Here is a 16,106-nt window from a genome sequence, read left to right as displayed (position 1 = left end):
CTATGTAATTTCTAAATTACAAATAAATATCCAATTAATTAATGTAGAAAATGAATTAATACGAGTAAGTTGTATTATATATTTTCTTGTATTATTTAACTGTTTTATTGTCACTGCACATAGTACTAAAATAACTAATGAATTTTAATTAAAAAAATAACTGCGTGTTCAAGTCTGTTAAAAAAAATCTAAGTTCATTTATAAAATCCATTAAAATAATTTTTTTTAAGTGAAATGAATTTAACAAGACATGTTGTAAGGAATACCCACAATCCTTTGCGCCTGAATATTTTGATTATTTAAGCTTTTTCACAGAATAAGAACTGATAAGAACTTAAACTACTTAAATATTTGTTAATAAAATGTCATAAAGGTTTAAGCTCTTATAATATTGATGTTGTTTTGTTGTAAATTATATATTAGTGAAGTCAATATTCAGGTGATCAATGTTTACTTACAAAAAGCCTGTTCGGAATATTTCATTGCATTTTTCTCCAAAGTACTAGTTTTTGTGGAGAATCAAGTTTATTCAATGACTGACTTATAGTCAGTCATGAATTTGGTGTTACAATACCATTTATAACACTAAGAGTAATTAAGTCTATACAACTATTTTAAAGAAAATAACAAACAGTTGTCCAAATAAAATGTATTTAATATTTTTAGGACAGCAGTGCTTTAATATTTAAATAATTAATAGACTTTACCCAAACGATTAAAACAAATTTTACTTCTAAAATAAAAATAATTAAGTGACAATTACTTAATTATTTAACACATTTTAATGTATTATTAAATAGATTTTGGTAAGTAAAATGTTCTTAAAAAAGCAGTACATTTTACTTAAAAAAAGTTTGTGCAAATGTTACGAGAATTTTTCAAGTAAAATTTACAAGTTGTTTTTTTCAGTGTAAATTCCCAGGTAAAAGGTAAGTGTTCAGTCAGTTAACATCAGAGGTTTATAATACTTAAGTATTTTAGTTACATTTTCCAAGCATCTGTGCTTTATCAGAGTGTTTTTACTTTTCTTTACTAAAAAATGTTCATTACATTTTAAAGCATAGAATCATACTGTGTATTCATTATATATTGAATATTAAAAATAATTTATTGCCTAATTACATACAAATTGTGTACTTTTACTTTCTTGAGTAAAAGTACAAAAATAATTTTTACTTAAGCAAAAGTACAAAAATTACTAGATGTTTAATGTAATTAAATATTAAGGGCTCTATCTTACGCCCGGCGCAATGCAGTGCAATGCGCGACGCAAGTGTGTTTTGCTAGTTTCCACCTTGCGCAATTATCATTTTCACGTTTAGCGCCACGTTGTTTAAATAGCAAATGCATTTGCACCCCCTTTTGCGCCCATGGGCGTTCTGATAAAAAAACGAGGTGTGTTCAGGCGCATTGTTGGCGCGTTGCTATCTTGCGCAATAATGTTTTTGGTTATTTAAAGAGCGTGTTAGAAATATGCGCCTATAAAAGGGACAACAACACAGGTTTGCTTATCACATACATGAATGCGCAGTAGCACAAAAACGCTTTTAAATAAAAACGGATTGAATGTAAAAGATTATTATTGAGTCTCTTGGACATAAATGAGGACTAATTATTAGATGTTAGAAGGCACAAAGAGCTGCTTCACCTGCAGCCTGGTACTCTATTAAATGCCTGGTCTTTAGACAATGCGCTTAGATCGTTAAAATAAGGCCCTAAATATAAACCAAAAACTTGAAATTATGAAATGTATTGGAGTAAAAATTATGATAATATGTTTTGGAATGTATGTTTTCCAAAGAAAAACACTATTAAAATACGAATAATTGAAAATTTACTTTTATGTAGAAAGTAAAAATACTATAGTAGTACTTTACACAAAGATAAAACCTTTAAAGGTTTTTATTTAAAGCGGTTTTAATGTTGCTAAGCAATCAGTTGTATTATGCCGATTTGTGTTTGAGTTGATCAGTTAGATAAAATGCATTCAAAAGTTTTAATGTTTAAAATTACTTTAGAGGCAGACGACGCTAAATCTGCAATCTCAGATTCACTTCACATGCTCAAGGTTTTTTCACACATTAACTGTAACAAAATATAAAAAGCCTTATATAACATTTTGAATAAAAAAAAACTAATAAAAATAGAAAAGTGCATAAATAGCATGCATAATGCTCACTGCCCATAAAAAATCTTTCAAAAAAGGTGCCTTCAACACACACAACGCGCACAATCACTGCACATCTGACACACACACAGACACACACCCCAGTGTTGTAAATCATTTGGTATAACTCATATTTAAATGATCAGATTGCTAAGGTCTGACCTGACACTGATACTTTACAACTGAAGAACTCTATTAAATGTCTTTAACTATGAAAGAGCAATCTCTGAGTAATAAAATCACACATACACACACACTTTAAATAACACACTTAAACTCTCTCAAATACACACATTCTTGCGTACGAATCAATATTCTGTAATTGAGCCATCAAATTTACGACATGAACACCGTGTTAAAGTTAAACATAAAAAAAGGCCGAATCAATTACATCTAAAAATTCACACATCAGCAACTAATACAGCAATGGAAAAATTAATAACTAAGAGCCCTCTCTCTATCTCTCCCACCCACACACACTTCACATAACCAAAACACATACGCAAACACAATTCCAGTAAAATTATTTAAGATACGATGATTCATTTCAGTTTTGCGGTAAACCGCTGACTCTGCTAATGTCAAATTCAATTTAAATAAATTACCTTCTCAGGTTTAAATGCATCGCACACACAAACAGCATCTCAGTCACACCATGCATGCAAACCCAACCGAGTGCATACAAAGCACACACACACACGTGTGCAACATCTCATTCACATGCATGCAAACACACACACACACAAACACACACACAGACAGACAGACAGGTGATGTCTAGAAGTGTCTGTAAGATAGACAGTGTGAAGGTTGGGTCGGGTGGAGTGTGTGCGCGTCTGTGTGTAATTGGTCTGTCACTTCTCGACTTTAAGGTTGTTAGTCTTCCTATTAAGAGTGTCTTAGTACACGTGCACACACATTATAAATGACCCTTTCTAGAACAATCTGTTACCCGTCTTGCGGTGGGCAGACTTTTTAATTAACCTCTATTTCCAAAGGTCCAACCAGCCCATAATCCTGTGACCTACACACACACGTGCACACATGCACGCACACACACACTATTATGACATTTAAAAGCACATACTGTAGGTTACAACACTAAATACAGAACCTAAAAAACCCTGCAGGAACTCAGCGTAAGGTCCTGTCTGCCCGGATGCCGTCACGCAATCGCTCTCTGAAGACAAGATCGATGTCTCCTTCACTGAAAGAAGTCCATTCATTAATAAACTTCCACTGAGTATGAAGCGTTACTTGTTTCTCTCTAAAGCCGGACTTGAATTTGTTCTGATTCATTGGATGTGACGGTCCCGGAAACTCGATACTGTCACAAAACATCACTGTCTGTGAATTCATCGACCACCTAGACATCAGGACAACCGTCTTGGGCCTTGAACAAATCTTATAAAACACTAAAAGCACAACACACACACTTTCTTTTTAAGCATCTAACTTTACACGGAAGGAAACATTGCACAACCAAGAACAAAACAGGGTTTTTTATAACTTGGCTTTAGAGGATTGCGTAAAATAATTGTTTACGTCTAAACGTAAAATCTCATTTCTGAGGACTCTTAGTCAGTCTGCAGACTGTTTTGGTGGATTTTGTAAAACCCTTGTTATCATTAAAGATGCTTGTTTGATATCATTATGAATATTATTGTCTCACAGTAAGTACTGTGACATATTTTGCAATACTATTCATGTTTTCAATACATTCTTAAGCCTCTTTTATAAGTCATAGATATGTATAATAAATGCTAGATCTTGTGGCGGCCATCTTGTCACAATCAGCTCACTCACTCGTAGCATTGTGTTTAAGTGGTGCATGTAGCTTACTTTCAAATAACCATAACTTGCTCAATTTTCTACCGATTTTTTAATTTTTGGTTTCTTACAAACGTTATTAATGTGGCTATAATTCTGAATGCTGGAACATGTTTCATCAACATTATTTAAAAGTATGCAGTGTCATAGATACATCATCTCTGACGTTTATAACAAACCAAACCGTTTGAAAATCGGTAGAAAATTAAGCTAGTTATGGTTATTTAAAGTGCATGCACCATTAAAACACAATGCTACGAATGAGCTAGCTTACGGAGACAAGATGGCCGCCGGGTGCGGACGTCGACCTCCATTGGCCAGCAGCGTGGACGAGACATCTAGCCTTTATTATACATATCTATGCTAATATATATCTACTGTAAATCTTAAAGTCACCATGAAATGTAAATAGCGATGGTCTTATTTTCTCTGTGGTGAAATATCCGATTGAAACGGCTTCTGAAATGGAAAAAGGTAGTGTTGGACTTGAATTCGTCCATTGAGAACTGATTGAATCATTTGAAATTGGGTCATATTGCTATTTGCTTACATTTAAAAAAAATTATGAAGCTCACAGAGAAGACAATTTTACAATCACAATATTACAAAACAAATGACAGTTTTTCATTTTAATTTAATTGCGACTTAAAGTAACTATATTATCGGTGGTGTATAAAGACCTTACAAAATTAACTGTATTGTTTTTATTACATTTAAATGAGGCATTTTTATCTACATACACTGCAGGTCCTCATAAAGCAGGGTTCACACCAGACGCGGTAGAGGCGGCAAGCGCGAGTGATTTACATGTTAAGTCAATGCAAAGACGTTATTAGGCGTCCTGCGGCGCGAAACGCACATTCTGCACGAATTGAGAAAACGCGCAAGTTGAAAAACTGAACTTCGGCGGATTTCCGCGGAGCGTTAACCAATGAGGACCTTGCTGTAGTAGTGACGTGATTACAGGAAGCAAGCAAAGTCTCAGAAGCCCCTCCCATGACGCAAATTTCAACGTGAATGTCTCAAATGACTAGAATTTCACGCGCAAATGAAACTCAAAAGTTCAAGCGTCCACCTACGCACAAATACGCCTTTTTGTCGCCTCTATCGCAGCTGGTGTGAACGCACCCTAAGTGATGCGCGGGTTGATCCACAATAAGCGGGTGCCTGCAGTCACCCTCGGTTAAGAGTCATCCAAAAATATTTTTAATGATATTCGGGTTGTGGTCGGTCTGGTCGTTTGAAATAAAGATGCCAATTAAGTATTTTAAACAATGACTGCTTTAAAAAAAATGCAGGAGAGGAAGCGGATCGGGTAAAATATATATATATTTTTTTGCAGTTGGGTTAGTTGAAAACGTTGGTCGCGTGCGGGTTAGATATATACATTGACCTGCGCATCACTTGTCCTCATACATGGAAATCGCCATATTTCTACAGTAGCCCTAAATAGACAAAGCGCTCTATAGATCGCGTTTCATCACTACATTGTCTCAGACGATGACGTGTTTGTCCTGTGGCGGCTACTGTAGCTTCTCTGTGCGTTTCGAAATGGAGGGGTGAGCTGTGGACTGAACCGTCTCACGACTAGATGCCGCTAAAAATCTACACACTGGACCTTTGTGCTGCTTTGGAACAATGCAAAATAGTGAAAAGTAATATTGAAATAATTTTTTATTGGATAATTTGATCCACATATTCAACAACTCTGTAAAGATTTGGTTTATGTTAAATAGATTTTGTAAAAGTCTCATATAAATATTTTTCCACTGGCAGCACAACTAGCATGGCAGGGTATCTCCGGGTTCAATGTCAAATATTATATTTCATTAAAGTCTAGTCTAAAAATGGCATAGCAACCTTTTCTAAAAAAAAGAGAAATAAAAATTAAGAATCAAATCGAACCGTGGCCTTAGAATAAAAAAAAGTAATCGAATCAAGGATTTGAAGAATCGTGACACACCAATAAAAAACAAATCTTCCTAATAAATATTCCCCTTTGATTCATTTCTTCTTTATCTTGAAGATTCAGCATTATTTCTGCAGCTGTATAATTTAAGATCCAGCAGGAGATCCACACCGACCTCTGGAGACACCTCTGCTGATTGGTGGGATACTATAACATGAGACTGCTGATTGGATCAATTATTTAAATGTGAAGTTTGATTGGTTGGCAATAGATTTAGAGGATGGATATAGTCTCTGATCGAGGACACATTCTTCACCCTCACAAATGACCTTTCACAGATTGACCAATCACAGCAGGTTAACCAGACACGACTCTTACCTGACTGCGCCGTGGACTGAGGGACGGATACAGAAGAGACGCCCGTCCTCAAAACACAAAGACATAGAAACCAGAAGACCGGCTGAATCCTGCAGCGAGAAAGAGAGAGAGAGTTTATTACACTTTACTGAATAAACCACCTGCCTTCATTTCATCAGACATTTACTCGGTTTATTATCCGACTCCATAAAACATCCCTGAAAGAGTTTTTACAACGTGACAGTTTTAAGAGTGTGAGGAGTATGATTTAAAATGCACCAATAAAGAAAAGGAAGTGACGTAAGAGAGAAAGATCTCTAGAGATTGCGAGGAGAGATGAATGCATCTGAATATATATAAATTGTACGAACATGTGCAATGTCTTTACATTTATGTACAAGTATGCATTTGGAACGCGCTTTTAGCCAAGCAACTTACAATGCATTATGAGCTATATGTCATGAGTAAAATGTCACGATTTCGATTTTAAATAGAAATTGATCGAAATTAAGACACAACTTTTTTGTGGCAATCGGCCTAAAGCTCTAGAAAGTATGTTTTATGAATAATTAAAAATGGTGGAAACATTTACATGACCGAAAATGCAGGGGCGAAAATCTCATCTAAATGTTGGGGGGGACAATAAACATAAAATTTTTCAAGAACAATTTTTGAAGGGGACACCAATAATACAGGCAAAATTGTACTTGCAAGGAAATGGGTACAGATAGAAAACGTTTCTCTTTCTCTATGAACGGACGCAAATTTAATTTTAATACATATGAATGCAGAGGTGAAAAGAGTAATAAAATTTTCTACTTAAGTAATAGTAAAGTTACTTTAATAATATGTTACTTAAGTAAAAGTAAAGTTACTTTAATAATATGTTACTTAAGTAAAAGTAAAGTTACTTTAATAATATTTTACTTAAGTAAAAGTAAAGTTACTGGTCTAAAAATCTACTCAAGTAAAAAGTCATTTTAATTTTAAGAGTTACTTTTTTACAGCGGGGAGAGGTTTCTAGTATAGTTCACAAAGGAAGGATATATACATCTCAAACTATGTTTTTAATTGTAAACATCTCTACAATTAAAGTGCAATAACAAATGTTAATAAAATAAAAAGCTTTTTATAACTAAGAAACATTTATGGAATTATTTAATGATTTTTACAGGTGAGTTATGCACTTTTGAAGCAAAAATAATATGAGGTCAGCAGCTAGTAAATACAATCATTATATGAAGGTTGTAATTGATGTATTGCTGGTAACATACATTGTTATTAAACTATATACATAAATGAACATATAATGAGATGAGTGCCATGGCTATACACTATACATCCTTTACACGTTTATTAGCTCCCAGACCTGTGTACCTGATGTCTTTCAATCTATCTCTCTCGCGCTCTCTCTCTCTCTCTGCAATGTCTAATGATCTGCGCATTCTCGAGGACGTTCTCAAGTTGTTTGACTTGACGCGAAGCTGCTAGACCTCGGAAGATAATGCGCATGTATTAAAAATGCATCGTGCAAATTAGCGGTTAAACACGGTCGGCAATTCTCAAACTCCGTACTCAAGAGCATGAACCCTACCTGAATGAAACAATCGCTTTGCGTCAATGGCCAGGGGTTTCTTTCGTAAGAATTGAATTGAGGGTCTGCATTAGCCTGCGCCTGTCTCGTCCCTCTCCATGGTTCTTTTTGCGCGTTCCCCCGCCCATCAATCAATCATCCGACCGTGGCGCGTCTTTATCACCTTACTTTTTTATTTATTTTTACTCAGTAACGGATATGATTTAACATGTAGCGAAGTAACCAACAATACTTTAAACATACTTAAGTAAAAGTAAAGTACAGATTTTAAAAACTACTCAAAGTAAAAGTACACAAAAAACTCAGTTACAGCAAGGTGAGTAAATGTAATTTGTTACTTTCAGCTCTGCCTCACCTCTGCATGAATGCATAAAAATGTTTTCTTGATCGTTTATCTGCTTCTGTTCTCAGAAAACGAAATATGTTCATGTTTATATGTCAAAATAGTCCAGTTTTAAAACATATGAGGATAAACTGATAAGTGATGGGAAACGTTGTATTGTATATAGCTTATTAACGCGTCGGCTCCGTACACTTCTCTACCACCGGAATGTGTGGTGGTGAGGTAAAAGGGGCGTGGGAAGTGGACCAAACCACTGTGAGGCAAGGGAGGGGGAATCCAAATATTTAAAACGTTTTTTTGTTGTTGCTCCGTTTGCATTTGTATTGTTTCACTTCTTACACAACTAGTTTAAGTATTATAAATCATTAAATTATTTTCAATACACATATTCTAATGATAATTTAGGGGGGACAACCCTCAGATAGGGGGGGGTCCTGTCCCCCCCGACCCCCCCGGGATTTCCGCCCATGCGAAAATGACGTCATAGGGTCCAGTCGAATCGAAATTTTGTGTTTAGGACTTACGGGTCAGAAGTTATAAGCAAAAACAAAAGGGCAACTATGGACTGTTGGTGGCGCTAGTGGGTTAGAGATAGAGACTCCAAATTTGCTGTGGAGACTTTTTGGACAGTCCTTTATAAGCGTGCCAAATTTAATATCTTTCCTATGTACGCTGCTATGGGCTACCATAGACCGCAATGGCGGAAGAAGAAAAAAAGAATCGGAAGAATAATAAGAAAACTAACGGATAGTCCATTCTGGGCTTGACCCCTAATAATAATATTAGTAATGTTACTAAATTCTGAACAAAAATGTAATTCAAAATAGTCTTTTATCATGTTGTGTATTGCATCGTGACCTTGAATCAAATTGTTGGCGATACACAGCCCTAGCATGTACTATATTTTTCCACTGGCAGCACAACTAACATGGCAGGGCATCTCAAGGTTCAAGATAAAAAAAAGTCTAGTCTAAAAATGGCATATCAACCTGTTCTTTAAAAAAAAAAGAAGTAAAACCTGAGAATCGAAAATGTAATCGAATCGCGGATTTGGAGAATGGTGACACCCCTAATAATAATAAGCTACACAATTTTTATCAGCGTGTGTTTTTCTTGGGTTGGAACTCATGACCTTTTGCGTTGTTAAAGCAATGCTCTACCACTGAGCTATACAGTATTTGTAACTGAATGTAATACTGTACATATCTCATATTGTGTTTGTGCCATTAAACAACAGTGTTTTATTTCCTTTAATAAAATGAATAGGTCTGTCCCGCAATTCTGATTGGATGAGCTTATGTTGTAAAATGACTATAAAAGCACATCTGTCATAATGCATTCTACATTAAAGGTGCTGTAAGCTATTTCTTTATGGATGAGCACACAGAAAACAACCCTGGCAGATGTCAGATCACAAAAATCATCATTCACTTGTCTCGGTGACAGCACAAGACTTTAAACCGCAAACAAAACCACAGTCAGACCGAAAAGATGACCTGCAGCCAGCCTGAATTTATAACATTCACACCGATGCTACCAAACCTATGCCCTTGAATTAAAAAGGAAAGAGAGAGAGATAGAGCGAGAGAGAGAGAGAGAGAGAGAGCGAAAGAGAGAGAGAAATGATGTTGGACAGTAACCATCTCTCCACTGTCATTCCAGTAGCATACATCACAGCCCTTTAATGACACACACGCTTACATATCCGCTGAGTTAAAGCCAAACTAAGAATTAGATATTAATATTAATAAAATCACACACAGACATATGAAACAGGCTGAATATTAACTATGTTCTTACTCATCTATTACAGGAATTATATTTAAGGTTTGTGTAATATTAATTGTAAGTCATAATTTAGATTTTTCATTTCCATCCCAACAATTCTAGGTAAAGTCCCCATTGTCTTTGTAGTTGAAAATTTAAACTAGTATCTTATCAGATTTTCCTGTGGTGTATTAATAGCGTCTAAATTTGCGTCATAGGTGCTCCGAGGGCAAATTGTAAATGTTAAGCATTTCATAATCAAAAGGCGAGCTGATGAAAGACAAAACTATTGCAGTCGTGACGATGACACAGTCGATGACACAGTAAAAAGTGAGGCGGACATCAGAGATGTGCAAAGCAGTCCACACTATTAATGACATTTTGTGTTTGTATACTGTGAAGTCACGTTTGACCAGTGTTGGGAGTAATGCATTACAAGTAACGTGCATTACGTAATAATTAGTGTTGGGAAAAGATTAATCGCGATTAATCGCATTCAAAATAAAAGTGATTTTTTTGCATAATTTATGTGTGTGTGCTGTGTGTAATTATTATATATACATAAATACGCACACATTCATGTATGTATTTAAGAAACATTTACATGTGTATATATATTTATTTATATTTTTATATATTCTATATTATATATAAATAAAAAAGTATATATAAATAAAAAAAAATCTGAAATGACTATATGTATGTGTGTGTATTTATATATACAAAATAATTACACTTAGTACACACACACATATTATGCAAAAAACACACTTATTTTGAATGCGATTAATCGCGATTTATCTTTTCCCAGCACTAGTAATAATATTACTTTTCTGAAGTAACGAGTAAACGCATTACTTTATAAATGTACACATTAAAGGGATACTTCACCGATTTAGCATTCAGCTTTGTATCTGTAGAAACCCGGCAGTATTACTGAATGACCATGTTTCCCTCCATCATTTCCCCCTGAGAGGAGAGATATCTGCATTTTGGTTCTGCAAAAAAGTCCTCCGATGATGCAAAAATCGTCATATTACATCATCGGAGGACTTTTTTGCAGAACCAAAATGCAGATATCTCTCCTCTCAGGGGGAAATGAGGGAGGGAAACATGGTCATTCAGTAATACTGCCGGGTTTCTACAGATACAAAGCTGAATGCTAAATCGGTGAAGTATCCCTTTAATATTTAAGTTAGTTTTTAAAAAAGTAATGCGAGTTACTTTTCAGTTTAAATTATTAGATTAACAAGAAATAATGTACTGAATGAAACTGAATGTATTAATGTAGAATTACGCACTCTGAAATATGCTATTTCTGAATGCAGATCTTCTCAGTCATAAAAATACACCTGCAAGGTCTGAAAGAGATCAAGCCTCAGCCAAGTAAGAAAAAGTAATGCAAAAGTAACTTAAAAGTAACGTAAGCATTACTTTCCATGAAAAGTAACCAAGTAACGCAATTAGTTACTTTTTAGGGTTAGTAACTTAATATTGTAATGCATTACTTTTAAAAGTAACTTTCCCCAACACTGGCGTTTGACCACGAAAGACATGGTGAAATTTCCACAACTAGAGATTTCCTGTGTTTCCCGTCAAGATTTGCGTTGTTTGTGAAGAGAATTTGAAGATGTGTGGTGTGCTTTGACAACCACATCCACACACTATAGGAACAAAACTGGTAGGTCATAATAAAATTTCATCAGGTTTGTGGTGTCTCACATTTGGAAAATCTGATAAGATATTTTGGTAAGACGCTAGCTTTAGGTGTAAAGACGCCTCTCACATGTGAGTATTTCTGCATCACACTGTGACATCATCACTCTTATCTTAAATGATTTGATATTTACAGTTAAAGATAAAGTACAGTATACATGATACACAAACACATGCGCACACACACAGGTTATGGACTCCAGCAGCAAACAGACATTCAAGTTTCAGCAGAAATTAAATAAAATGACAGAAAACCCAATTAGTGCAGTTAGTGCGATGAGCCCCAAAATAACGGCATCATCTCAAAGCGCTCCAATCCGGATCAAATCTCCATCTCGCTTATCCGAGCGTCACAAATGTGTGCTTTAATTTCGCTGAGATGCATTAGGGTGAAATTACAGCATCTTAGGAATTCATTAGACTCATCTTTCAAAACCCTGCCCATTGATTCGCACAAGTTTGAACCAAACGCTAAATTACTTAAAAGCGTAAGTAGTGCCTTCAGTCCCTGCTGCAGAAGAAACGTTTCATTATTTGTGTAAGAGGAAATCGGATTATGAGAAGGTGATCGATAGAGAGAGAGAGAGAGAGAGAGAGAGAGAGAGAGAAAAAGAGGGCGAGAGAGACTGAAGTGGACGAGACGCAGAGGGGAAAAGACTCAAACAAATAATCCATCGGCAGAGAGTAAATCACCAGTTAGTCACATAACTGTACTGAGAATATAACTCACATATACACATTTGTTTTGGTTATATCGTTGGTACTATCCTGTAGTGTTTACCTAAAAATAGTGGTCGACCGATATTGGTTTGATATGAGGCTGATGTAACACAAATGTAAGAAAATTAGTGAAACTACATAAACAATTGTTACGCAAAACATTTACAAATCTACCCTTTTAAAGTACTTAAAACATATTTACATAATAATTTACAATAATTATGTGGATCTGACATCTCAAGGTACTGTTTAAATATGTGTGTTGTTGAACCAGTGTGGTATTTTTTGTGACACAACATAACGTCATGTTAAAAAGTGACAAATGATTAGTCATTTTACAGTATTTCAGACTTTGACTTTACATTTACTGGCACTGAGTGCCTTTTTATTACAAACTAGTGATATATATTGGCCGATATTTGGATTTTTTTACTATCGGCCGGTAAATCTTTTCAATGGGCCAGTAAATTTCTCTATTACTTACATTTAATGTTTGAAATAAAAAAGACACTCAGTGTCAGTAAATGTAAAGCCAAAGTCTGTCAGACAGTAAAATGACTAATCATTATTCACTTTTTAACATAGCGTTATGTTGTGTCACACACAACAACAAACTAGTTTAACACACTTATTCAAATAGTACCGTGAGATGTCAGATCCACATTAATTATGTCTTGTAAATATGTTTTAAGTACTTTAAAAGGGTATATTTGAAGAGTTTGGTTCCAAAACGTAATAAACACCATTTAAAAAAAAATGAGTTACCGCCAAAATCAGTATTGTTTTAGGTCAGTATTAAAGGTGCAGTGTGTAATTTTTAGAAAGATCTCTTGACAGAAATGCAAAATAATATACAAAACTATATTATCAGGGGTGTATAAAGACCTTTTTATAATTAACCATTATGCTTTTATAAACTTAAGAATGAGACGTTTTTATCTACATACACGAGGGTCCCCTTCCGTGGAAGTCGCCATTTTGTGCCGCCATGTTTCTACAGAAGCCCTTAATGGGCAAACTTTTTTCCTAAGTTGTCTCTGATAATGACATGTTTTTCCGGTGGCGGCTACCGTAGCTGCTCTATGCATTTCAAAAGTGAGGGGTAAGCAGTGGACTGAGCCCTTGGTTGCAATTCGCAACCTCACCACTAGATGGCATTAAAATTAACACACTGCACCTTTAAATAAGTAAGTAAATTCTTAATTTTACGGAAAATTCAATATCCGCGGTGTTATTCTGCCATCTTTTCTCCCTTTATTCCCAAAACACGATAAACGCCACTCCTCCTTCTCTGCAGAATGCAATAAATCCACTCAACAAATCATAATTGAATACACACGGAATCCTATAATTTCCTCATCTACTTTGTACTTTGTGATCAACAAACAAACAAAAACAAAATAATACTTTTGATGGCATTGATAAACCTGTGGTGGTTTTCTGATGCCGGAGGAAACGTCAGCCATCAAAATCTAATAATTTACGCTAGAGGCACTCGGGCGACAGAAAAATGGAGGTTGCTTGTTCTCACACGACAGCATCAAGCTTCTGTCATGCTAACACATTGACGCCAGGGGATCTTATGAAAAACGTTTTTATTTAATCTTTTGAAAATCAAATTATGGATTTTTATTTTTTTATGTTTTTATAACCTAAAGATGATATATGAAAGTTTGTAACAGAAAATAGTGGTTTTCATCCTGTCACTTTCTTGGTATAGAAAACATGTTTTTACCAAAATTAGTCAAAATGGATTCATTGCATTTTTGAAACAAACTCTTCATTTATAAATGTTATGCATAACTAATGGTTTTTTTCCAATTTCACAAATTTTCTGTTTGTCTCTTATTTACTGTGAAAAACATTTGTGTTATATCGGCCTCTTGGCCATACAAAAAAAACAACATATCTTTCAACCTCTATTACAAGCTACAAATTTAGGTAATAAAGAAATTTACTGCATGATTTTTTCGATGCCGAAAAAAAAATCTGCTGAGATATAGGCCTCTGCAATATATTGGTCCATCACTAACTATAACACACACACGCACACACATATGTATAGCTATAATAAATGTTAAAGGTTGATAAGTACAGATTCTTCATTTCAAGAACAAGATTAAAGTGACCGCTGTTTTCTACTTACATTCTCCCTGGACACTTTTGGGGGGTTTATAAATCAGATTACAGGTTAGTGATCAATTCTGTGGTCAACCAATGCGAACTGAAGAGAGGCCGTGAGGGGCCACAGATCCGATCAAATAATCTATTGGCATAGAGTAAGTGGCCAATTAGTCACTTAACTAAACTGAGAAATACGCGCACATAGCAAACTCAAAACATGAAACATTACACAACCATAAATCTACAATATAGACACAACTCTTGAATTGTAAATATGAGTTCAAGCATAAAGAAAAGATATAATTTCAACCTTAGTTGGGCCCCTTAAAAGAAAGGGATCATAAATAAAGAGCATACCCACTTATCAGGGCACCACTACATCACTGATTTTTTGTTAATGACAACACACCCAGAAAGCATCACCAAATTTTAAAAGTCAGAGCTCATGCACAAGGTGTGTATTGTTAAACTGGTAATTGCTGTATTTCTACTTACATGATGATCCAGACCGCAAGGTTGCTGCTCTCTCAGGTCCGGTTTACTGAGGAAACTCCTGCAACAGAACCACAAAGTTAAGCAAGAACAGATACACAATCCCTCCGTCTGTACTCTATGTCTCTCACTGACTGCCTGTCCCCATCTTATTAAAAACCACTACACCACCTCTCTCTCTCTCTCTCTCTCTCTCTCTCTCTCTCTCTCTCTCTCTGTCAAGCACTATCTCTTTTCCTCCCTCCCTCTCTCTGTCAGTGGGTACCGGTGGATGATTTAACGGGTCCCTCCGCGAGTCACCGTAAATCGTTAAAGCAAACCGGTGGGACTCTCATCCAATCAGCGCGACGCGGCTCGAGCGCATATTTCACATACATCTCTCACCTGCGTCTCACGAGCGCGCGCTCAGGTGTAGAGCACTGCGCGCTTTCAACTCAACATCTCCAAAATCCCACGTAAAGGCCACGATTAATAACGAATGACAAGATATTAAGTATAAAACCTAGCGATAGGGTGTAAAAATTCCATTAGGAAACACACTCGCGCATATTTGTAAAGAGAACGCGATCATCTTTCGACTAAATAAAAGGCACATTAAAAGAAACACGCGCCGGATGTGTACACTTGTTTGTGTGTCTTATGTAGTCAGCTCACTGTGTTTTGGGACACAGCCAGCGTGTGCGCGCATGAAGTTAAGCTCTAAATGAACCTCCGTCAGGACGTAAAAATTCAACCGTAGACACAAAACTCACCGTTAAATAAATCGCGAGTCTGTCGTGTGTTCCCGGTCGCGTCAGGCGCGTGCTGAACGTTTCCGTGTTCTCCATGTGAACGGAAATAACAGCTCTGATCTACAGTCAGACTCCTCCTACGGAAAACACAGAGCGGTTTGCTCAATCTCTGCACACGATGGCCAATTCTCAATTCGACGGCTGCAGCCTCTGAAGATCGCATATGTAGGCTGCATATGTAGGCTGCATACGTCATCAAGGCTGTTTTATTTCAGAATATTAACCATTTTAAGTCGACTATTATTCTTAATCGTAAATTGTTGTAATATGTTTATGACTTGAGAATGTAATGCTCA

The 16,106-nt window shown here is 35.8% G+C and overlaps 1 protein-coding gene across 3 annotated transcripts in view; it reads right to left on the bottom strand.

The window, feature by feature from the left end:
• Positions 1-15,898, bottom strand: part of il1rap (interleukin 1 receptor accessory protein) — a 31,482-nt gene extending 15,584 nt beyond the window's left edge. For 2 of the 3 annotated variants that reach the window (XM_065280389.2, XM_065280391.2), the window contains exons 1-3: positions 15,772-15,898; positions 15,023-15,080; positions 6,285-6,373 (exon numbers count right to left, since the gene is read on the bottom strand). In XM_065280389.2, coding sequence (XP_065136461.1) covers positions 6,285-6,373; positions 15,023-15,024 — 91 coding nt within the window. In that variant the 5' untranslated portion in view covers positions 15,025-15,080; positions 15,772-15,898. Of the gene's footprint in view, positions 1-6,284; positions 6,374-14,549; positions 14,658-15,022; positions 15,081-15,771 lie in introns of those variants that run through there. The other variant, XM_073815516.1, reaches the window with a different exon arrangement.
• Between the last annotated feature and the right edge of the window lie 208 nt (positions 15,899-16,106).

This window comes from Paramisgurnus dabryanus, chromosome 8 (genome assembly GCF_030506205.2).
Source record: "Paramisgurnus dabryanus chromosome 8, PD_genome_1.1, whole genome shotgun sequence".
NCBI lineage: Eukaryota > Metazoa > Chordata > Actinopteri > Cypriniformes > Cobitidae > Paramisgurnus > Paramisgurnus dabryanus.
The sequence above is the reverse complement of the archived record's forward strand: the minus strand, read 5'-3'. Positions and strand labels throughout refer to the sequence as shown.